The sequence below is a fragment of the Lingula anatina genome, chromosome 9 (genome assembly GCF_051362555.1).
Source record: "Lingula anatina isolate TDL-2025a chromosome 9, LinAna3.0, whole genome shotgun sequence".
NCBI classification, from domain to species: Eukaryota; Metazoa; Brachiopoda; class Lingulata; order Lingulida; family Lingulidae; genus Lingula; species Lingula anatina.
In genome coordinates this window covers 18130176-18155797 of record NC_141775.1, presented here as the reverse complement: position 1 = coordinate 18155797, position 25622 = coordinate 18130176, and the positions used below count along the sequence as shown (strand labels likewise).

Here is a 25622-nt window from a genome sequence, read left to right as displayed (position 1 = left end):
CCAGTTTTGGAGATAAAAGGGAAGCAAAATTCGTAAAGTTCAGTTCATGGTGAAAAGTAGGCCAAAGGTCAATTTTAAGGTCACATTAAGATTGCCAGTATATGACTTCCTATTCAACTTCAATAGTAACTATGGACCTTTCTGCCAGTTTTGGAGATAAAAGGGAAGCAAAATTTGCAAAGTTCAGTTCATGGTGAAAAGTAGGTCAAAGGTCAATTTCAAGGTCACAGTAAGATTGCCAGTATATGACTTCCTATTCAACTTCAATAGTAACTATGGACCTTTCTGCCAGTTTTGGAGATAAAAGGGAAGCAAAATTTGCAAAGTTCAGTTCATGGTGAAAAGTAGGTCAAAGGTCAATTTCAAGGTCACAGTAAGATTGCCAGTATATGACTTCCTATTCAACTTCAATAGTAACTATGGACCTTTCTGCCAGTTTTGGAGATAAAAGGGAAGCAAAATTTGCAAAGTTCAGTTCATGGTGAAAAGTAGGTCAAAGGTCAATTTCAAGGTCACAGTAAATTGCCAGTATATGACTTCTATTCAAGTTTAATAGTACCTATCTCTGCCAGTTTTGGAGATAAAAGGGAAGCAAAATTCGTAAAGTTCAGTTCATGGTGAAAAGTAGGCCAAAGGTCAATTTTAAGGTCACATTAAGATTGCCAGTATATGACTTCCTATTCAACTTCAATAGTAACTATGGACCTTTCTGCCAGTTTTGGAGATAAAAGGGAAGCAAAATTTGCAAAGTTCAGTTCATGGTGAAAAGTAGGTCAAAGGTCAATTTCAAGGTCACAGTAAGATTGCCAGTATATGACTTCCTATTCAACTTCAATAGTAACTATGGACCTATCTCTGCCAGTTTTGGAGATATAAGGGACTAAATGTTATAATTTTGGAGTTACCATAATGTGCCATAAATTTCCTACAGAAATAATTAATTAAAATAAAGAAAAGGTCATTTTGGTCAAAATTCTTGAAATAGGAGGTGTTCTGAAGTTCGAGATGTTCAAATTTGATGATATAATGTCATTTTTGACCATGAGTTGTCTGCTTTGCCAAGCCTTATGATTTATTTTTCTGGAGTTCAAAATTTATTATCCATTACCGTACTGCACATTTTGCTTTCACCACCAATGTACTTTTTGATACAGCGTAACTTTGGAGATAAAATGGAAGCAAAATTTGCAAAGTTCAGTTCATGGTGAAAAGTAGGTCAAATGTCAATTTCAAGGTCACAGTAAGATTGCCAGTATATGACTTCCTATTCAAGTTCAATAGTAACCATGGACATATCTCTGCCAGTTTTGAAGATAAAAGGGAAGCAAAATATGCAAAGTTCAGTTCATGGTGAAAAGAAGGTCAAAGGTCAATTTCAAGGTAACAGTAAATTGCCGGAATATGACTTCATATTTAACTTCAATAGTAACTATGGACCTATCTCTGCCAGGTTTGGAGTTAAAAGAGAAAGAAATTAGCAGAGTTCAGTTCATGATAATAAGTAGGTCAAAGGTCAATTTCAAGGTCACACTTAGATTGCCAGGAGATGACTTCCTATTCAAGTTCAAGAGCAACTATGGACCTATCTGTGCCAGTTTTGGAGATAAAATGGAAGCAAAATTTGCAAAGTTCAATTCATGGTGAAAAGTAGGTCAAAGGTCAATTTCAAGGTCACATATAGATTGCCAGTATATGACTTCCTATTCAACTTCAATAGTAACTATGAACCTATCTCTGCCAGGTTTGGAGTTAAAAGAGAAAGAAATTAGCAGAGTTCAGTTCATGGTGAAAAGTAGGTCAAAGGTCAATTTTAAGGTCACATTTAGATTGCCAGTATATGACTTCCTATTCAAGTTCAATAGTATCTATGGACCTATCTCTGCCAGTTTTGGAGATAAAAGGGAAGCAAAATTCATAAAGTTCAGTTCATGGTGAAAAGTAGGCCAAAGGTCAATTTTAAGGTCACATTTAGATTGCCAGTATATGACTTCCTATTCAACTTCAATAGTAACTATGGACCTATCTCTGCCAGTTTTGGAGATAAAAGGGAAGCAAAATTTGCAAAGTTCAATTCATGGTGAAAAGTAGGTCAAAGGTCAATTTCAAGGTCACAGTAAGATTGCCAGTATATGACTTCCTATTCAACTTCAATAGTAACTTTGGACCTATCTCTGCCAGTTTTGGAGATATAAGGGACTAAATGTTATAATTTTGGAGTTACCATAATGTGCCATAAATTTCCTACAGAAAAAAATTAATTAAAATAAAGAAAAGGTCATTTTGGTCAAAATTCTTGAAATGGGAGGTGCTCTGAAGTTCCAGAAGTTCAAATTTGATGAAATAATGTCATTTTTGACCACATGTTGTCTGCTTTGCCAAGCCTTATATATATTTTTTTTTTTGGAGTTCAAAATTTATTATCCATAACCGTACTGCACGTTTTGCTTTCACCACCAATATGTACTTTTTGATACAGCGTAACTCGAAAACCGTATGGAATACAAAAAAACGGAGACCACCTTCAGTGTTGGGCTTTACATGCTCTACAAAATGCAAAAAAGAATGGGTCTCTAGCGTTAACGGTTCCCAAATTAGAGACAGTTTTCAGTTTCGGTATCTTATGGCCGCTACACCCGTGAAAATGCACCGATTGACCCCAAATTCACGGAGATGAAAGATGACCTGAAGGGTAACAACTTCCAATAATATTATTGGTTAAGTCTGTGTGGTGTCTGAATAACAGGGCAAATAATTTTTTTTTCGTAAAAAAATTAATTTTTTTGAAAATTTTGGCCCATTTGACCTTGAAATAAAGGTCAAAGGTCAAATCCAAGGGCATATTTGAAATCTACACATATGACTTTTGGAAAGCCGTCTGTAGAAATTTTTCCCATAATTCCATCCGTAGGGTAGATAATTAGCATTTAATTTTGCCATTTTTAGACAAGGGTGCATTGCAATGAGTGCCACACCTAGACCCCAATACGGACAAAGCCCAAATTTTACGTGGAACGAGTTGAGATTATAGGTGACCTAAATCCAAGAGATGGGTACGGGGTCCTTACCGTCTAGGAGGAGAAGTGGTAACGGTAGCCGTCCGGCGGAGCCGCAGGAGCCGGCGGAGCCGGTGGAACGATCCGGACAAACCATGTGTACCGCCAGCGCTAATGCTGGTGGTACAATTAACACTACTAAAAACTCAATGTTATATATATATATATATATATATATATATATATATATATATATATTAAGAGCAATAGAGAGATTTAAAAATGTGGGTCTTTTAATAAAGAAATTACACACAGCTGACAGGCCATTTACATGAGGGCCCTGAGTAGCTTATACATGTAAAGATATATACATAAAGCTCAACAATACCTTTCAGTGTCTTCTCTCCCCTGTATACACGGATTTTATCATCGAGGTCCTGGTCAAGTCGGAATACCAACAAGTAGATGATCCGCTCTGAGAGGAATGTTTGGTGCGTGGTGTAGTAGACATCCTGTCCTGCAAAATCCCAAATTGTGACCTGTTTCTCTGGCTCCACATCTTCTCCTCGGGCAATTTTCTCAATTTTTTCCAATAGCTCCTTGTCAATATCATCTAGATGGTCCCTTTCTGCCACTGCGAAGAATACAATAAGCTATGGCCGAACTAACTGATTTTAGCATAATGCATATTGTTATGTATTGCAATGCGTGCATATTCATCTAAATCATCGTATTAATCCCGCAGTATATTGTATAAATATTGTATAAAAATAAATAAATTAGATTGCAAATGCATGTAATAAGTATAATTGGTATCAAGCGCCCGATTGAGTTTTCAGCTGATGTGCCTTCTTCAAAGGGGGGGGGGGGGGGGGGGGGGGGGGGGGGGGGGGGGTTTGAGAGAGAGAGAGAGAGAGAGAGAGAGACTAGACCTTAATCTTTATAGACTTGCTTTCAATCTAATTTATTTCATTTGTCAGGGACTGTTCATACATCGACATATCGTCAACATTCTTATTCTTCTCATGTTTTCTTCCCCAGAGGTATGAGATCCACTTTCACCTTTGAAAAGGACTGTACAATAAACAGTGCAGTTAAAATAAAACTTTTTAACATAAAAAAGTATCGTAATTATTCACAAAATTTGAATGTGTTTAGTGTCAATTAACTTTGTGAAACAGTTATCAAATAAATTAGAAGCTTTCGTCTGTTTCTGAAGGTTTAACGGCAATTTGCGAAAAAAAATTTTTTTCTTAAAAATGTATCCTCTCTGATGAATACAAGTGGGTAAGCTCAAAACATAACGGGGTGATAAACACTGAATGTTTTAACATTAATTAAAATCAATTAAAATTGTAAGGTATAGTCAATTTTAATGTAACATTATTAATACAGTTTGATGAAAATAAGAATGCAGGAACTCACATACTTAATCGACAAGCTAAGAACAACACTCGGAACGAGAACAAGATGGCGGCGGTGTAGAACTCAAGCTGGGGCCACGGTGATAAAATACTTAAATTATATATGATCGGTTGTAGTTGGACTGTGGCTGACTGTGTGAGGATGAATATAAAGTGAAATGACAGCGGAAAGGGGCAGGGTTCCCGGTACTGTGACGATAAAAGAGAATTTTTTGTGCGTTTAAAAATCGCGCCAATGAAACAATGAAACGGGGAAGACAAAGGACTTCCCATAGTTCATCATCCAGTACAGAAAACACACCGTTGGCCAAACTCCACATCAAAGAGAGCAATATGGATAAAAGCTCAAGAAAAAAAGAGGGTGACAAATATCTCATTACAGACAATACCGAAATCAGGGACATTATCAGTGATTGTTTGGCAAAGTTCGAAGATAAACTGGACGCCATTACAAAAACCTTCAAAGATTCTCTCAAACAAGTTGAGATTTCGGTTAAAAGTCTCGATGAAAATATGACCCAACTGGACGAGAAAGTAAGTGCTCTTGAAACTGAGAACAATGTGCTAAGAGAACAACTCAATATTAGCGAGCAGAGAGTACAAAGCCTACAAAGACAAGTCGACACGGATCACCAGATAATGATAAATCTACAAACGAGATCCATGAGAGATAACCTACTATTTCATAACATTCCCGAGACTGGACCGCAGGAAAACGTGGAGAATACACTGAGACAGGTGCTGATTCAACAGATGAAGATCCCCGCGGAAGAAACCGTGTCTTTTGATAGGGTTCATCGCATTGGATCGGTAACTAACGGACCCAAACCGCGGGCAATAATAGCAAAATGTACGACATTCCATGACAAAAGAACTGTTATGAAATATACCAAAAATCTGAAGGGCACCTACATAAGGATAACTGACCAGTATCCCAAGGAGGTGGAAGAAAGAAGAAGAACGCTCTATCCCGTCATGAAAGAATTAAGGGCAAAAAATATCAAACACAGGTTAGTGGGCGAAAAACTCTATATAAATAACTCCTTATATACCCCAGATGATCGCAAGCCCGATAACTGTTTAAAAAACCTACCAACACATAGGAAAAACCATCGACATGAAATAAAGTTCTCTGAAAAGAAAACTAAAGCAAAGGGTAACTCCTTTATGGGAATCTCTACAAGAGTGAATTCAGTCGAAGACGCACAATCTGCGCTTGCCTCCATAATAGCAGGCGGCCAAGTAAGCGGAGCCTCGCTTGTTTACGCCTACAGAATAAAAAGTGGCGGTGCCTGGACAGTATATTACAATGACAATAACGATGTAAGTGTAGCCAAAACACTGGCCAACCTCCTAGAAGCCAAGAGGGTAGAAAATAGATTGATTGTAGTGTCAAGGGTGGTTGGACAGCACTTAAATTCAGAGAGATTCAGTTATTATCAAGAGTCCGCAATTGACGCTCTCCAATTAGATTAGATCGTGTAGGCTAGGTTAGTTTGTTTGATAAGATGTATATATACATATATAGTCAAACGCCTGTGTGGGTGAGCTGCTTCTATGGTAAATATATGTACAGATTATCTGTGTCTCGGTTGTTTACTTGATAGTAATAATTGTATATAGTTTTGAGTTATTGATCATGTATTTTTATAATACAGGTATTCACGGGGCGTCTTGCTGATGTGGGCACCGGATGACCACACACTCTCGTTTCTCGAGATACGGTATGCTGTTATACATGTGGTACTACTAGCTAAGCTATTGACAATACATGCAAATATAAGATGTATTCAACAATGCTCAATTTTCATTGTCGGTTGGTATACGTACGCTCCGAATAGAAGGGGACATCGTACCTATTGGGAGTATTTGGCTACGATTATGTGCACATTGCTCAATATATATATTGCTTAATAGGCAATGACGGGGAACTAAACTCCTATTATTATTCGCTCATGTCACAAACGCAAAAAGGGCCCCTTGGCGTCCCAGCCGACATGTGTAAAATAGAACATACCGATATTTTACAGTTTGTAACAACAATACAATCACCGTGTCTGTGCACGTGACCGACGGCTAGTTGATGTATGCAAGCGTCGTGAGTGTTACCGCTGCTTTGTCTTTTCTAGGACTCGTAGTACGTCCTAGGTATTTTGTAGTGATGACTCGTGTATTGTGGATATGTGTGTGTGTGAACGTTTGTGTAAGTGTGTATGTCAAAATGGACAGTTTACAGCTCATGTTATTCTGTGTAAGTGAAAGGGAATACCTAGCAAGTGTAAGTGCGAGAGGTTCAAGGCGTACGCCCTTACCTCGGATAAGCTGTTGCACTACGGTATAAGATACCCAGACAGCCTCAGTGATCTGGCCCACGTCTGGCCCAGATCTGGCAACGTCTGGCAATGTCTGGCAAAAGGTATGGCTTGCCACATGTGGGCCAGATGTGGCAATGTCTGGGCCAGATCTGGCCCAGACATTGCCACATCTGGCCCAGTCCACATTTGCTCATATGGCCAGATGTCGGCCCAGATCTGGCAATATCTGGCAAATGTATGGCATGCCAGATGTGGGCCAGATATGGGCCAGATCATATTCAAATGGGCCAGATTAGGGCCAGACATGGACCACATATGGCCCAGATTGTTTTTTTTTTATTATTTCACATTTGCTCATGTGGCCAGATCTGGCCCAGATCTGGCAATATCTGGCAAAGGTATGGCATGCCGGATGTGGGCCAGATTAGGGCCGGACATGGACCACATATGGCCCAGATTGTTTTTTTTTTTCTTTTTTTAATTATTTTTAATTATTCAATAAGATAACTATAAAAAAAGACATACAAGATTCAAGATTCAAGTATTTATTCTGTGCTAAAAGCCTAAACAAAATTATTACACATTATATAACCTTGCTGGCAACTAACATGCAACAAATTAAGGGCCACTCCTTGTCTTTTTGTACAAAACAATTTGTATGTTTGAAAAAAAAAAAAAAAAACACACTGCAAAAAGGCAAATATACAGACACTTAACAGGAGGAAATGTCACTTACATACATGTAAAGAAAACAGTTATAACAACAATTTTTTTTTCAACACAAAGCTGCTCATCGAATCTGAATTAACACAAATTACAAAAATTGTAATTAATTATGCATGTACATGGGGGGGGGGATTTGAGGGGGAAATATTTTTGCACACCTCAACCTAAATAATATTATACATTGTCATTTTTAAACTAATTCAAACATATCATTAATAATAATAATCACTAATGAATATAGTTTTGTAATGAATAAATCTTGAATAATGAATGAAAAAACATTCTTTTTTAGATGATGGAGAGTTATAACAAAATTATAAATAACCATGCAGTAACTGTTTCAATTCAACTTGCATGCTGGCTACAGTACTGTACATACATGTAAATTCTGAAAAAAAAATATGTATACTCCAGCACAGATATAGATGTACAATTAAAAGAGAATTACATGTGCACAAAAACAAACCCCAGTATCAATGCTTTTGAATTAAATCACATCACGAATCAAATCACTCAATGAATTGAACCAGTTTGCAATGCTTGCGCTTTTTTCAAATCCATAACACTAAGAAATGATACACCCGCCTCCTTGACAAGCTTATAATTATTAAAGGAATCAACAATGGAACAAGTAACTCTACCAAGTTAACAAAAGTTCATTCAAATGTCAAGTCCAAACACAACATCCCTTCCTTTCTTGGAGAGAAACGGTCCTTTCAAAACATGTTAATTGACAGTTCAGTCTTTAAAATGTCTTTTCAAACATTTGCAGAATAGCATATGAACTCCAACTTTTATTCCTTAAACCACACTGAAAATTCTCAAAACTAATCAACTCATATCAAATCCCATGTCCTTTCACTACTACTGGTCTCTTCCTTTGCTTGCCTTTACGTCATATTCAAATGTTCCCTTCACTTTTAAAGGTTTCTCAGACGTGTACATGAATAATACTGTTTGTTTTCTGGTCCTCCACAAGAGCCACATTTATTTTTCTTGGATTTCAGCATTCTCCATGTATTTTCATCAATGATATTACAATATGCACCTGAATCTGGTAATACACTGAGATTAACACCTCCTCTATTTCCTCCATGTCTTCTGTGCATTGGTTCCCACACCAAATGTATATGCACTCCTGGATTTTCATGTTCAAAGCTGTCATTTACATGAATAATAGTTTCAGTTTTGCAGAGTTTTGCAAAGTGATCCAACGTTCCATGTTTTCTCAGTCAGGGAGTTTCTACTTCGTTTTTCATGTCTAAACTCGTAATGTTTAGACTGGCTTGGTTTGTCAAATGACTTCAGTTTCATCATACTCAGTTTCTGGTGTTCCAATTTCATTCAAAGCGTTAACTGTCTTATGTATATTCATGTTTCTAACCTGTGTTTGGGAGAGTCCTGAAAATATCTTGTAAGTTGTACACCTGTCCCTGCTGAATACAACATAAGCGCGCGTCTCCTTTGTCATGTATTTTTAATTTTCTATCTTTGTTCATTATTCATGCCGTTCGTTGGTTTTGAAAAGATCAATCTTTTTCCGTCAGCGAAAAGTTTAAACTGTCTAGCCATCGCGTCGAGCGTGACCCAATGTCTCCGGACTTCTGTACGGTTCGAATTCCGTAATTTCACATTTTTTCTCCATTTTTTTCAAAGAAACTTGACTCATCAGTTTTGCACTAGTGTTTATCCTCGTCGCCAGTGTTGATGCCTTCGAAATAAATCGCACCACGAATCAAATCACTCAACGAAATTGTATCAGTTTGATACGCTTGTGCTTTTTTCATATCCATAACTCTAAGAAACGCTACATCCGGGTCCTTGACCGGCTTAGCATAAAAAGCGGAATCTTACAACAGCGGAACGAGTAGTCCAAAAAAGTTTTAGATCAGTGAATTCATTCAAATGTCAAGTCAAATTAAACAAATAGCACACTTAGGAGGGGACTTTGAAGAAAAAAGAGAGAGATAAATTAAATCAAAATTTATCAAATGACGTCAGTTCAATGCATTCAGCTCACTGGTCAATAAAAAATAAATAAATAGAAAATAAAAATTGAAAATGAAAGTACTATATCTGGCCCAAGTCTGGGCAGCATCTGGCAAAATGTGGCGTAAATGCCAGACTTTGCCAGACTTGGCCCAGATCTGGCAAGTGTCTGGCAAAATGTGGCATAAATGCCAGACTTTGCCAGACTTGGCCCAGATCTGGCAAGTGTCTGGCAAAATCTGGCCCAGATATTGCCAGACGTTGCCAGATCTGGGCCAGACGTGGGCCAGATTATTGAGGCTGTCTGGGTAGCCTACAATGACAAATTATGTTAATTTTACCTTTTTTCTTATACTCGTCCACTAGTAGAATTAATGTGTACTTATTGCATTATATTTTTATGTTGATGATAGGTGGAGCTATTTGGAAGAACGGTGCCAATCTGGTGGTGGTAAAAAGTTGTTTTGAGGTGAGAGCGATGAAAAGCAAAATAAGGGAAAAAGCTAACCTCGACATTTATTAGAGCCGTATATTCAAATGACAAGTTGTATTAAGATTGTTTCCGTTAACTGCCAGGGCCTTGGGGATAGACAAAAAAGGAAAGACATATTTTCTTATTTAAGGCAACAGAAATATGATATCCTATGCCTACAAGACACACATTTTACGTCTGAAATAGAATCAAGGGTTAGGTCTGAGTGGGGATATAAGGCCTATTTTAGCTCGTACAGGTCGAACTCGAGGGGTGTCGCTATACTTTTAAATAACACTGCCGATGTTAAAGTAATCAGTGAAAAAAAAGACGATGCTGGTAACTTTCTATTACAAAATTGTTTATTAGAAGATAGAAAAGTGACATTGATCAATATATATGGTCCAAATCTTGATTCTCCCGACTTCTATAAACAGATAGAATTGGGGCTACAGGATACCGATAATGAGTACTCTATTATCTGTGGTGATTTCAACTTGGTTCTAAATCCAGAAATAGATTATGATCAGACATATCGACATATAAACAACCCAAAAGCAAGAAAAAAAGTATTAGAACTTATTGAAATTTATGATTTAGTTGATGTGTATAGAGAACAACATGAATGTTATAAGAGATATACTTGGAGGAGAAAAAATCCCATTAAACAAGCGAGACTAGATTTTTTCCTTGTGACAGAAAACCTTGTAAGAAGTATTAAAAACTCATTTATCGAATCGAGTTATAGATCCGACCACTCCATTGTAGGGATTAATATTGAATTTAACCCATTTAGGAAAGGTAAAGGGTTATGGAAATTCAATAATTCTCTGCTTGATGATATAGAATATATAGACAATATAAAACAACTTATTAATAATATAAAAATCCAGTATGCACTTCCTGTCTATAACCTAAATAATATCTGCTCAATTCCGGACTCTGACATACAGTTTACCGTAAATGATCAACTTTTTCTTGAGACCCTACTTATGGAGATCAGGGGCAAATCCATTTCCGTTTCATCTTATAAGAAAAAATTAGTTGGCGACAGAGAAAAAAAATTGATAACAGAAATAAGTAATTTGGAGAGAAATTACAATCTAAACGCAAATAATATAGAGAGATTACAAGAGGAACTAAAATACATCAGGGAAAATAAAATAAGGGGTAGTATGATAAGATCCAGGACAAAGTGGCTGGAAGAGGGTGAAAAACCCACTGAATATTTTTTAAACCTAGAAAACCGAAATTTCACTTCAAAAATAATACCTAAGATAGTTAAAGATAACGGAGAAGAAATTACTACCCAAACATTAATTTTAAAAGAAATTAAATGCTACTACGAACAGATATTTGCAGAGTCTAATGAAGTGATTGATGTTGACTTAAGCACAATTTTACCGCACAATTATCCATTGAGGCTCACAGATGTTGAGTCAAGTGAACTAGAGGGTATAATTAGTCTAAATGAAGCCTCCCAAATTCTGAAAAAAAATGAAAAGTAATAAGAGTCCAGGCTCGGATGGGTTCACTGTCGAATTCTTTAAGGTATTCTGGTCACAGCTCGGCAATTTTGTTGTTAGATCCATAAACTGGGGTTACTCGACTGGTCAACTTTCAATTACACAGCGACAAAGTGTAATTACGTGTCTCCCTAAGGGTGAAAAGCCCAAGCAATACTTGAAAAACTGGAGACCGATCTCTTTGTTAAACGTTACCTATAAAATAGCCTCCGGAGTCATAGCATCCAGAGTCAAGAAATACCTGGGCAAACTTATTTCAGACGATCAATGCGGTTTTATATCCGGGAGATACATTGGGGAAAGTATCCGTACTGTATACGATATTATGCAATACACAGAAGATAACGATATTCCTGGAATGTTAGTGCTATTAGATTTCGAAAAGGCCTTTGACGCTGTGTCGTGGAAATTTATTGACAGGGTACTAGTTTTTTTTAACTTTGGTGAAAGTATTATCAAATGGATAAATACTTTTAATAAGGGTGCACAAGCAGCAATAAATCAAGGAGGCAATCTCTCAGAGTCCTTTTACATTAAAAGAGGCTGCAGGCAGGGAGACCCAATAGCCCCCTATTTGTTTATTTTATGTGCGGAAATACTCTCAATAATACTCAAGAATAACAATAATATAAAAAGTATCACTATTGATGACGCCCCCATTTTATTAACTCAATACGCAGACGATACGACAGTGATGCTTGATGGCTCAGAAAAGTCTTTATCCGAACTTATGATTGAATTAGATAAATTTTCAAAAATATCAGGGTTGAAAATAAACAAAGATAAAACCAAAATAGTATGGATAGGACGTATGAAGTTCAGTAATTTAAAATTTTTGCCACATATGCATCTTGATTGGGGAAAGCACCAGTTTAATCTTTTAGGAATTGAATTTCATGTTAATCTATTTCAAATCCCCAAACTTAATTTTGATAAGAAATTAGTAAAAATTAAGTCTATTCTTAATGGATGGAACAGAAGAATGATCACCCCCATCGGCAAGTGTATAATTATAAAATCCTTAATAATTTCCCAATTAAATCATTTGTTTATATCCTTACCGAATCCTAGTCAAAGGTTTATCAATGACCTTCAGAGTGACCTCTTCCACTTTTTGTGGAACTCAAAGATCGATAAAGTTAAGCGGGATATAATTATTAAAAATTACGATGAAGGTGGTATCAAAATGATACACTTGCCTTCACTGATATCATCACTAAAATTAACATGGATTAGACGTATTTATACAAAAAGGAAAAAATGGCAAATTATCGTAGCTAAATATCTAAATTTCGAACTTTTGTCAGTGGGTGGTAATGAGTATTTGAATAAATGTCTAAAAGTTTGCCAAAACCGGTTCTAGGGGGATGTGTTACTTGCATGGAAAGAACTCAGGGTTAAGGAAGACAAGTTAAGGGGGAAAAACAAGCCCGTGTTGGACACCCCTGTCTGGTATAATGAAGCCCTAAGAGTAGACAGTAAGGTAATATACTATAAGCACTGGTTTAATAAAGGTATATCTGCAATAAGGGACTTTATAAAAGACACTAAAACAATTACCTTTTTCTCACAAGAAGAAATAAATAAGCGATATGGTATTCAGACCAACTTCCTAGAATATCAAGGGGTGGTAAGCATTATTAAGCGATACTTGAAATTGCATGATATAAACGAATCTGAAGTAATGCTCCCTAAACTCCCAGAATATTTAAGTATCTTCTTTAAAAGTAAGAAGGGCTGCCAAGATTTTTATAAAATACTTAGTAAGAATGCTTCTATTTCAAAGGGCAAAATTAATTGGAATAAATTGTTTAATATTAATGACAAAGAGTGGTCTCTAATAAATAAACTGCCTTTCAACCTTCCTATCAGTCCTAAATTTAAATGGTTCCAGTATAAAATAAATCAACATATATTACCGACAAATAGTTATCTTGCAAAAACTGGTTTGGTTAACACCCCCCTTTGCAAAAGGTGCGAGAAAGAGACGGAGACAATTATTCATGTACTATGGGATTGTTCTGTAACTGAAACCTTTTTAAATGTAATCAAAGACAAGCTGAATATGACTTTAGAGAAAACAACATTTATATTTGGAATTCTTGACAAAAAAGAAAATAACAAAGATGCGTATAATGTCCTAAATATGTTAATCAAATACTATATCTACAGCTTTAGGTGCAGAAACAAACAATTATTACTTATTTCTTTCGTCGAATTTGCTAAAAAATATCTGGACTCAGTACAGAATTTGGGCCACCTTAAGGCCATGTACGTATGCTTGCACAATTTAATACTTAGACTTACATAGAATGATACAATACGTGTCGAGGGTATGACAACCTCTTACTGTTTGGAGTCATAGCTAATTGTGCATGTCTAATATCTTTGCGTACCTAAGTTCACATCTCGATAGTCCGTACTGTAAGTCTTTTGTGTTGCACCAGATTGTTCATGGATACTTGTTATACGTTAGTTTGTAATGTGTAGCAACTTGTTATGTGTACCTGAGTTCACAGCTAAGTGGAGACTACTGTACGCTTATTTGTTCTGTATGATCATGTAAGTGAGTAATGCTTTCTGTTATTCCCGACAATAGGCATATTAACATATATTGTGACTGTGGTATAAATGGCACGTAGTAATATGTAGAATCCGGTGCGACTCATATATGATAATAAGCTGGTTTGTTTGTTTATATGTAACGATGTTAATCAGTTTGTGTTTTGTGTTACGCTAGTAATATGTAGAATCCGGTGTGACTTGTATATGATAAAAGCTGGTTTGTTTGTTTATATGTTACGTTATATGTTAATCGTGTCATGTGTAGTAACTTGTTATGTGTACTTGGGTTCACAGCTAAGTGGAGACTATTGTACGCTTATTTGTTCTGTATGATCATGTAAGTGAGTGATGCTTTCTGTTATGAAAATCGGCATAATAACATATATTGTGACTGTGGTATAAATGGCACGTAGTAACATGTAGAATCCGGTGCGACTCATATATGATAATAAGCTGGTTTGTTTGTTTGTTTATTTGTAACGATGTTAATCAGTTTGTGTTATGTGTACTGTTACTTTGTGCAACGTATTCTGTCACTCCCTTGTGCTGTTAATGTCCAATGAGACTACTGTATGTTAGTTTGTGTCTGTTGCATATATGTTGTAATATGTGTTTAGTGTGAAAATGTATGTTTTGTTTTGTGATGTCAATAAAAAAAAAAAAAAAAAAAAAAAAAAAAAAAAAAAAGAACAACACTCGCAGATTCTGAGCAAAAGACGGAATCTTGTTTTACTACATGTGCACTACTTACCTGCTTCTCTGTCAGGAGAGGCAGGTGATTCCCTGTCACCAGGGGGAGCGGCTGTAGAATAAAGAGAAGAAGAATATCAAACCCCATTCCAGCAGAAAATGACTCAATCTTAACGTAAACAAAAACGTGGCTAAGATAAAGGAATTTCTTTACAAAATTTTAACATATAACTTTGGGATATTGTATAAATATTGTATAAAAATAAATAAATTACATCGAAAATGCGTCTAATAAGATCAAGTATAATTGGTATCAAGTGCCCAGTCTTCAAGGCACATAAGGTATAATGGCCAACGAAAAACACATAGAAGGTGGAATCCCTTGGCAAAAAGAAAAATAATCCTCAGTCATATAAAGAAGACTTATTTTACAGAAAATTAAATTGTCGTGTTTGTACCCAGATAAAACAAGACAGCAAATCTGTCAAATGTAGACTTGCCCTTCAAGAAATCGACAGAAAATAGCTCTTTTTCAATTTTGAATGGGCACTGTAGAAAATATATAACAGCTAAAGCTCTCAAATTAAGCACATATGTGTGATATCATGTGAAGAATAAGTTTTGTAAATTTCAATCCAAGCAGTCGAGTACATTTTGAGACAGAACGCTTTAAATGTGCAGCAAACCGTAAAGCTAATCCCTTCAAGATCTTGACGAAAACCGGAAGTGCGTCATGACGTCACTTGCTTGTACTTGGAAAGCTGCTGGGTGATTTTCCGATGAGAAATATTTCGTGGCTTATACAAATGTTCGGAAAATGACCATGCAGATAAAAGAAAATTTACTAATCAAAATTGAAACTGCGTAATTACATAGAAAAACATAATGCATTCCTGACCTCGACTTCTCAGTGTAAACAAAGTGTACTGAACGCATCGCAAGCAAGCACGTCATTGCCTCATTTGATACTTTGTATCAGACACTTCATTTTACTTGACAACACAGTGTTTACGATGGGCATGACAGGAAAAACGGTGCAAAAAACACGCACTTCCAGTTTTCGTCGATTTCTTGAAGGCATGGATTTCTTGAAGGGCGAGTCTACAGACAAAATAAATAAATAAATAAATAAAGATGCAAAAAATAGGTTAATTTCTCATTTTGATAAAAAAATAAATAATACTTGTAATAGCACGGTCAATCGACACTGAATTTAAGTCATGCACAACAGGTAACATGGTCAATAACAGGAGCGGATCCAAATGTATTTTCTGAGAGTATTTTAAAATATCTTTGTTAATCCACCCTCCATTTTAGATGGTCTTCCAACAAAAACAAGGCAGCAAAGCTGTCAAATGTACAGACAAAAAACAGGAAATAACTATGTACAAAATAGGCTACTGTCAATTCTGATGCAAAAGTACATTATGTTAAACTGCAAATTCAACATCAAATTTTAATTATGCTCAACAGGTAATACCAATGTAAGTAAAATGTGTAACAAGTTCACACTTTGAAAATGTATAACTTCCAGAAAAAGAAGCCAATTAGACTGCTTTTCCAACTCAGGCTGCATTTTAGTCCTGTATTTCTTTTTTTAAAGTTTGGCAATCATAAGTAACATGGTTTTCCCATAATGGTCATCATGGCAGCAGCACCCAAAATTGTGTTTTCTTCTATTCTGATGCCATATTACATAATGGTTAACAGCATAATGACCGTCAATTTTTAATAATAAAATATACGTATCAAGAATTTTCAGAAAATGTGACTAGCATGGGTCTTCAAGCCCGTGGAACTTCAAAGTCACACCTTGAAAATGCCAATATGTGAAAAATTAAATTTTCACAAAAAAAAAAAAAAACGTTTAACTGGCAGTAAGAATTACCAAACAGACTGCATTGCCTACTGAAGCTGTATTTTAGTCCAATGTTTCTTGCCTGTAAGTTTGAGAACAGTAAGTGACATGGTTTTTCTTAAATGGTCATCATGGGAGCAATGCCCAAAATAGTTTTTTTTTTTCAAATTTTGATGCAATATTACATAATGTTTAACAGCATAATGACCATCAATTTTAATAATAAAATATTAGTATTATGGATATTCAGAAAATAAGACTAGCAAAGGTCTTCAGGCCCATGGAACTTCAAAGTCACAACTTGAAAATGTCAAAATGTATACAAGACAGCAATGTTCTGAAATGTTTTTTTTTCCCAGTTTTAACAATTTCTAACATAAAACAAAATTAACAGTTTACTACCGTTTTTATATGATCAACTGAGAAAATTGATGAGATGGGAAAAATATTAATAGAGCAGTGTTAAATGTCCAATTTCTTCCATTCTGAGATTCTGTACATAGTGAATGATTGAATCTGACAAACTGCAATGATATGTGTTTATTTCCATTTTTGACACTTTATTACACAATACACGATAACAAGTTTACCATCATTTTTACAAAATCAACTAACAATGTTGTAAAGATGCAGGAAATGTCAAACAAAAACTTTTACGTATCTTATTAGTAAAACTAGAGGATCAGAGAGGCGATACCGCCTCCGGATATTGTACCACCAGCTGGAGTAAGCGCATTCGTATGGACCCCCCCGCCCCCCTCCTAAAAGGGACACCATCACCAGTCTGGTGTTTGACAAGCTCTATAAGATGCAATCAACAAGAGTTCTCAAAATATGCAAAAAAATATGACTAAAAATGATACAATCAAGCAGATTTTTGAATTGACTTGCATTTTCATACCCTTGATCACTCCTGTATTCTCTAGACAAAAGGCCTATTGGTTTTCCTTGAAATACGTTGTCAATGGTGCATATATGCTGACAAAAGATAAAACCTAGGGGAAACAATGGGGACATCTCTGCTAGATTTAAAGATATGAGAGGCAAGAAAATATGCAAAGCTCAGTTCATGGTGAAAAAGTAGGTCAAAGGTCAATTTCAATATCATAGTATATGAATTTCTATTCAAGTTCAATAGCAACCATGAGCATTTCTTTGCCAATTTTGCAGATTTAAAGGCCAGAAAACATGCAAAAAGCAGTTCATCATAAAAAGTAGGTCAAAGGTCAATTTCAAGGTCACAGATTGCTAGTGTACTTCCTATTCAAGTTCAATAGTAACTATGGACCTATCTCTGTCAGTTTTGAAGATAAAGGTGAACGAAAATTTGCTAAGTTCAGTTCATAGTAAAAAGACGGTCAAAGGTCAAATTTAAGGTCATAGTAAATTGTCAGTATATGACTTCCTATTCAAGTTCAATAGTGACTATGGACCTATCTCTGTCAGTTTTGGGGATTAAAGGGAACGAAAATTGGCAAAGTTCAATTCATGGTGAAAAGTAGGTCAAAGGTCAATTTTAAGGTCACTGTTAAATTGCCAGTATGTGACTTCCTATTCAAGTTCAATAGTAACTATTGACCTATCTCTGCCAGTTTTGGAGATAAAAGGGAACAATAATTTGCAAAGTTCAGTTCATGGTGAAAAGTAGGTCAAAGGTCAATTTCAAGCTCACATCTAGATTGCAAGTAAATGACTTCCTATTCAACTTAAATAATAACTATTGACCTATCTCGGCCAGTTTTGGAGATATAAGGGACTAAATGTTACAATTCTGAGTTACAATAATGTGCCACCACAAAGTACTTTTTAATACAGCATAACATGAAAACCGTTTGGAATACAAAAAAACGGAGACCACTTCCAGTGTTGGGCTTTACATGCTCTACAAAATGCAAAAAAGAATGGGTCTCTAGCATTAACGGTTCCCGAATTAGAGACAGTTTTCAGTTTTGGCATCTTATGGCCGCTACTCCCAAGAAAATGCACCGATTGACCCCAAATTCATGGAGATGAAAGATGACCTAAAAGGGTAACACTTTCCAATAATATTATTGGTTAAGTCTGTGTGGTGTCTGAATAACAGGGCAAATAATATTTTTTTTCTTAAAAAATTTCATTTTTTTTTAAATTTTGGCCCGTTTGACCTTGAAATAAAGGTCAAAGGTCAAATCCAAGGGCATATTTGAAATCTACACATATGACTTTTGGAAAGCTGTCTGTAGAAAATTTTCCCATAATTCCTTCCGTAGGGTAGATAATTGGCATTGAATTTTCAAAAATTTTGACAAGGGTGCATTTCAAGGAGCGTCACGCCCAGGTCAATGCAGCGACTGAGACAAAAAAACCTGGGGGTTCAAGTTGAGGTTATATGTGACCTAAATCCAAGAGATGGGGACAGGGGTCCTTGCGGTCTAGGAGGAGAAGCGGTAACGGTGACTTGTATCCGGCGCCAGTACGCGGAGCCGGCGGAGCCAACGGAGCCGGCGGAGCCGGACGAGACGGGTCGGGACTAAAACCATGAGTACCGCCAGCGTACACGCTGGTGGTACTAATAATAAGACTGTTAACATGCCTAAGAATTGAATCTGAGGAAATATGAAAAAACAGCTTCTAAAATAATGGCCCAATTATGCTGATTTTCGAACTCAACCTGCGTTTTAGTAAGATTGACCACTCCTGTGAGTTTAATGACAATTGGCCTATCTGTTTTTCTTATATTGTGTTTACAGTGTTGCATATATGCTGAAAAATGAAAAAAACAAGGCAGCAAAGCTGTCAAATGTACAGACAAAATAACAGAAAAAAGGATGCAAAAGAGGTTATTTTGCCAATTTTGATGCAATAATAAACAAGCCCGTGGAACTTCAAAGTCACACTTTGAAAATGCCAATATGTGAAACCGTTTAACTGGCAGTAAGAATTACCAAACAGACTGCATTGCCTACTGAAGCTGTATTTTAGTCCCATGTTTCTTTCCTGTAAGTTTGAGAACAGTAAGTGACATGGTTTTTCTTAAATGGTCATCATGGGAGCAGTGCCCAAAATAGTTTTTTTTTTAATTTTGATGCAATATTACATAATGTTTAACAGCATAATGACCATCAATTTTAATAATAAAATATTAGCATCATGGATATTCAGAAAATGTGACTAGCAAAGGTCTTCAGGCCCATGGAACTTCAAAGTCACAACTTGAAAATGCCAAAATGTAAACAAAGACAGCACTGTTCTGAAATGTTTTTTTTTTTTTTTTTCATTTTTAACAATTTTTTAACATAAAACAAAATAAACAGTTTACTGCAATTTTTATATGATCAACTAAGAAAATTGATGAGATGGGAAAAATATCAATAGCATAGAGTTAAATGTCCAATTTCCTCCATTCTGAGATTCTGAACATAGTGAATGATTGAATCTCACAAACTGCAATGATATGAGTTTATTTCCATTTTTGACACTTTATTACACAATACACGATAACAAGTTTACCATCATTTTTACATAATCAACTAATAATGTTGTAAAGATGCAGGAAATGTCAACCAAACACTTTTACATGTCTTATTAGTTAAATAATGAGACTGTTAACATGCCTAAGAATTGAATCTGAGGAAATGTGAAACAAGACAGCACTGTTCTGACATGGGTTTATTTCCATTTTTAACACTTTTTTAACATAAAACAAAATAAACAGTTTACTGCAATTTTTATATGATCAACTAAGAAAATTGATGAGATGGGAAAAATATCAATAGAATAGTGTTAAATGTCCAATTTCCTCCATTCTGAGATTCTGAACATAGTTAATGATTGAATCTGACAAACTGCAATGATATGAGTTTATTTCCATTTTTGACACTTTATTACACAATACACGATAACAAGTTTACCATCATTTTTACATAATCAACTTACAATGTTGTAAAGTTGCAGGAAATGTCAAACAAACACTTTTATGTATCTTATTAGAAAAACAATAAGACTGTTAACATGCCTAAGAATTTAATCTGAGGAAATGTGAAAAAACAGCATAACTTCTAAAATAATGGCCCGATTATGCTGATTTTCGAACTCAACCTGCGTTTTAGTAAGATTGACCACTCCTGTGAGTTTAATGACAATTGGCCTATCTGTTTTTCTTATATTGTGTTTACAGTGTTGCATATATGCTGAAAAATGAAACAAGGCAGCAAAGCTGTCAAATGTACAGACAAAAAACAGAAAATAAAGATGCAAAAAAGGTCATTTTGTCAATTTTGATGCAATAATAAATAATGCTTATAATAGCACTGTCAGTCAACACTGAATTTTAATCTTGCACAACAGGTAACATGGTCAATAACAGGAGCGGACCCAGAGATATTTTCTGACAGTATTACAAAGTATCTATGTTGATCCATCCTCCATTTTGATGGTGTTCCAACAGAAAAAAATAGATACCAGTCAATATAAACTTAATAACCTGACTGTCTTCCGGAAGACCCAGAAGATGGTCTCAATCCACCCCTTCAATAAGATTACAGTTTCAGGACCATGAGAGTTCAAATTCGCATTATGAAAGTCTCAATATTTGAAAAATGATGACAGTGCATAAAATAATATTACATAATGTTTAAAGACATAAAAAACAATACAACTGCTTATGTAGAAATACAGAAAATGTGCAGAGCCCCAGGCAGATGACAGCCTGCCTGGGGCTAAAAGTCACAAATGCAAGTGTTTGAGAAAAAATTATAAAGGAAAACAACAAAACTAGAAAAGCACTTTGAGAGTGCAGACCTCTGCCAAGGCAGCAATTGTTGATTATTATTGATAATTGATTGATTATTGATCCGGACCACCACCAAAAATTAATCATTGTCCTCTTTGGCCCACTTCCGACAGTTCCTGAAAATTTCTGCAAAATCAGTCCATAACCTTTTGTGTTATGTGGATGACAGACAAGCAGGGGTGAAAATATAACCTCCTTGGCAGAGCTTGAGGTAAATATAATTCCAATGAAGCTGCTATTCAAACTTTTAATCTTCCAGTTTGATATATATATATATATATATATTTAAAACTTATTTGCAATATTAAACAAAATTTACCTGCATAATTATCACTGCTTCCTTATTATTAATCTAGCAGAGAGCTTTACCTTTGGGAGTTTACAGGGAAATATCAACAAGTGTGCTTTACGTAATCTCATTTAATGGCCTATTAAAGCAAATGACTTTATAACTCTGAAATTAATCTAGTGATACCCAAGGGTAATTTATAGACTGACCCACTCAAAGGTCTTCAGGCCCATAAGTCACACCTTAAGAAAAGCACAAAACCATAATGCCCAAAATAGGAGACTACCAATCCTGATGCAATAATTAATACATTATGTTTAACTGCACAGTCAACATCAACTTATGCACAACAGGTAACACAGGCCCATCAGAGTTCAAGTTTATACTTAGAAAGTGCCAGAATGAGAAAAATGAAAATTTCACAAAAAATGCATAAATACAATAAACATGATAATCCAATAGAGCTGGTTTTCTCATGAGCTGAAGGCCAATCCTAAAAATCGTACTTGTAAGTTTAAAATTATAATAACTAGCACAGTTTTCTTTTCATAATGTTTGCAGTAGCAGTGCAAAAAGATTGTCAATTTTGATGTAACATTACATAATAAATTAGAGAATAATTATCACCAATTTTTGTTTATTGACTATAAATAGGATGGACATGTAGAAAATATGATTACCATTTGGCTTCATGTCCATGGGAGCTCCGAGTCCCACAATGAATATGCCAAAAAAGATAATGAATATAACACTAAAATGTATAACTTCCAGAAAAAGAAGCCAATTAGACTGCTTTTCTAACTCAGGCTGCATTTTAGTCCTGTGTTTCTTTTTTGAAAGTTTGACAGTCATAAGTAACACGGTTTTTCCATAATGGTCATCAAGGCAGCAGCACCAAAAATTGTGTTTTCTTCTATTTTGATGCAACATTACATAATGCTTAACAGCATAATGACCATCGATTTTTAATAATAAAATATAAGTGTCATGGATTTTCACAAAATGTGACTAGCACGGGTCTTCAAGCCCGTGGAGGTTCTAAGTCGCACCTTGGAAATGCCAATATGTGAAAAATTAAATTTTCACAAAAAACTGTTTAATTGCCAGAAAAATTTACCAAACAGACTGCATTGCCTACTGAAGCTGTATTTTAGACCCATGTTTCTTTCCTGTAAGTTTGAGAACAGTAATTGACATGATTTTCCTTAAATGGTCATCATGGGAGCAGTGCCCAAAATAGGGGTTTCTTCAAATTTTGATGCAACATTACATAATGTTTAACAGCATAATGACCATCAATTTTTAATTATAAAATATTAGTATCACGGATATTTAGGAAATGTGACAAGCAAAGGTCTTCAGGATCATGGAACTTCAAAGTCACACCTTGAAAATGCCAATAAGTGAAAAATTAAATTTTCACAAAAAACTGTTTAATTGCCAGAAAAATTTACCAAACAGACTGCATTGCCTACTGGAGCTGTATTTTAGTCCCATGTTTCTTTCCTGTAAGTTTGAGAACAGTAAGTGACATGATTTTCCTTAAATGGTCATCATGGGAGCAGTGCCCAAAATAGGGGTTTCTTCAAATTTTCATGCAATATTACATAATGTTTTACAGCATAATGACCATCAATTTTTAATTATAAAATATTAGTATCATGGTTATTCAGAAAATGTGACTAGCAAAAGCCTTCAGGCCCATGGAACTTCAAAGTCACATATTGAAAATGCCAAAATGTAAACAATACAGCACTGTTCTGAAATGGGTTTTTTTCCATTTTTAACACTTTTTAAACATAAAACAAAATAAACAGTTTACTGCCATTTTTATATGACCAATGAAGAAAATTGATGAGATGGGAAAAGTATCAATAGAACAGTTTTAAATGCCCAACTTCCTCCATTCTGAGATTCTGAACATAGTGGATGAATGCATCTGACAAACTGCAATGATATGAGTGTATTTCCATTTTTGACACTTTATTACACAATACATGATAACAAGTTTACCATCATTTTTACAAAATCAACTAACAATGTTGTAAAGATGCAGGAAATGCCAAACAAACACATTTATGTATCTTATTAGTTCAATAATGAGACTGTTAACATGCCTAAGAATTGAATGTGAGGAAATGTGAAAAAACAGCATTACCTTTTAAAATAATGGACTGATTATGCTGATTTTCAAACTCAACCTGCGTTTTAGTAAGATTGGCCCCTCCTGTGAGTATAATGACAATTGGCCAATCTGTTTTTCTTATATTGTGTTATCAGTGTTGCATATATACTGAAAAAAGTGAAAAAAAACAGCATAAATTCCCTATAAGTGACCCGATCGTGCTGATTTTCAAACTTGACCTGCGTATTATGAATATTTATCAGTTCTGTAAGTTTCAAGCCAAAGGGTAAAACAGCTCTTCATTTATTGTGTTATCAGTGTTGCAAAAATGCTGAAAAAAAGTGAAAAATAGCCTAAATTCACTAAAAATGACCCAATCATGCTGATTTTCGAACTTGACCTGCGTATTATGAATATTCATCAGTTCTGTAGGTTTCAAGCCAAAAGGTCAAATGGTTTTCCATTTATGGTGTTATCGGTGCTGCATATATGCTGAAAAAAGAGAAAAAATAGCCTAAATTCACTAAAAATGACCCAATCACGCTGATTTTCAAACTTGACCTGCGTATTATGTATATTCATCAGTTCTGTAAGTTTCAAGCCAAAAGGTAAAATGGTTTTCCACTTATCGTGTTATCGGTGCTGTATATATGCTGAAAAAAGTGAAAAAACAGCATAAATTCCCTATAAGTGACCCGATCATGCTGATTTTCGAACTTGACCTGCATATTATGAATATTCATCAGTACTGTAAGTCTCAAGCCAAAAGGTACAATGGTTTTCCACTTATCGTGTTATCGGTGCTGCATATATGTTAAAAAAAGTGAAAAAACAGCATAAATTCCCTAAGAGTGACCCGATCATGCTGATTTTCGAACTTGACCTGCGTATTATGAATATTCATCAGTTCTGCAAGTTTCAAATCAAAAGGCAAAATGGTTTTCCACTTATCGTGTTATCGGTAAAAGTGCACGGCGACGGCGACGACGGCGACGACGGCGACGACAGACGCAGATGATGGCTATATGTACAGACACATCTGTGTCTGTACATAAAAACAGCATAACTACTAAAATAGTGGCCCGATCATGCCGATTTTCGAACTTGACCTGCGTTTTAGTAAGATAGATTACTCCTGTGAGTTTCATGACAACAGGCCTATCGGTTTTCCTTGGAATGTGTTTACAGTGTTGCATATATGCTGAAAAGTGAAAAAAAAGCATAACTTCTACAATAATGGCCCGATCATGCTGATTTTCGAACTTGACCTGCGTTTTAAGAATATTCATCAGCTCTGTAAATATAAAGCCCAAAAGTAAAACTGCCTTCCACTTATCGTGTTTACAATGAAAGTGCACGGCACCGGCGATGGCGATGACGGCGACGACAGACGCAGGTGATGGCAATATGTACAGACACATCTATATATATATTTACTGTACTGTTTGAGAACAGTAAGTGACATGGTTTTTCTTAAATGGTCATCATGGGAGCAGTGCCCAAAATAGGTTTTTTTCAAATTTTGATGCAATATTACATAATGTTTAACAGCATAATGACCGTCAATTTTTAATAATAAAATATTAGTATCATGGATATTCAGAAAATGTGACTAGCAAAGGTCTTCAGGCCCATGGAACCTCTAAGTCACAACTTGAAAATGCCAAAATGTAAACAAGACAGCACTGTTCTGAAATTTTTTTTTTTCCATTTTTAACAATTTTTAACATAAAACAAAATTAACAGTTTACTGCCATTTTTATATGATCAACTAAGAAAATTGATGAGATGGGAAAAATATCAATAAAGCAGTGTTAAATGTCCAATTTCTTCCATTCTGAGATTCTGAACATAGTGAATGATTGAATCTGAGAAACTG

The 25622-nt window shown here is 35.4% G+C and overlaps 2 protein-coding genes across 2 annotated transcripts in view; one reads left to right on the top strand and one right to left on the bottom strand.

Moving 5' to 3' along the window:
- Nucleotides 1-25622, bottom strand: part of LOC147760041 (uncharacterized) — a 35683-nt gene that overhangs the window by 6169 nt on the left and 3892 nt on the right. The window contains exons 3-4 of the mRNA XM_086996308.1: nt 14762-14812; nt 3382-3627 (exon numbers count right to left, since the gene is read on the bottom strand). Coding sequence (XP_086852434.1) covers nt 3382-3627; nt 14762-14812 — 297 coding nt within the window. The remainder of the gene's footprint in view (nt 1-3381; nt 3628-14761; nt 14813-25622) is intronic.
- LOC147760042 (uncharacterized) lies at nt 4464-10246 on the top strand. The gene is made up of 2 exons (XM_086995502.1): nt 4464-6141; nt 9861-10246. The coding sequence occupies exon 1, from the start codon at nt 4661-4663 to the stop codon at nt 5891-5893; it is 1233 nt and encodes a 410-aa protein (XP_086851628.1). The 5' UTR covers nt 4464-4660; the 3' UTR covers nt 5894-6141; nt 9861-10246.

Excerpts from the sequence above, each read along its gene's own strand:
- LOC147760042 (XM_086995502.1), top strand. The coding sequence starts at position 4,661 with ATGAAACGGGGAAGACAAAGGACTTCCCATAGTTCATCATCCAGTACA.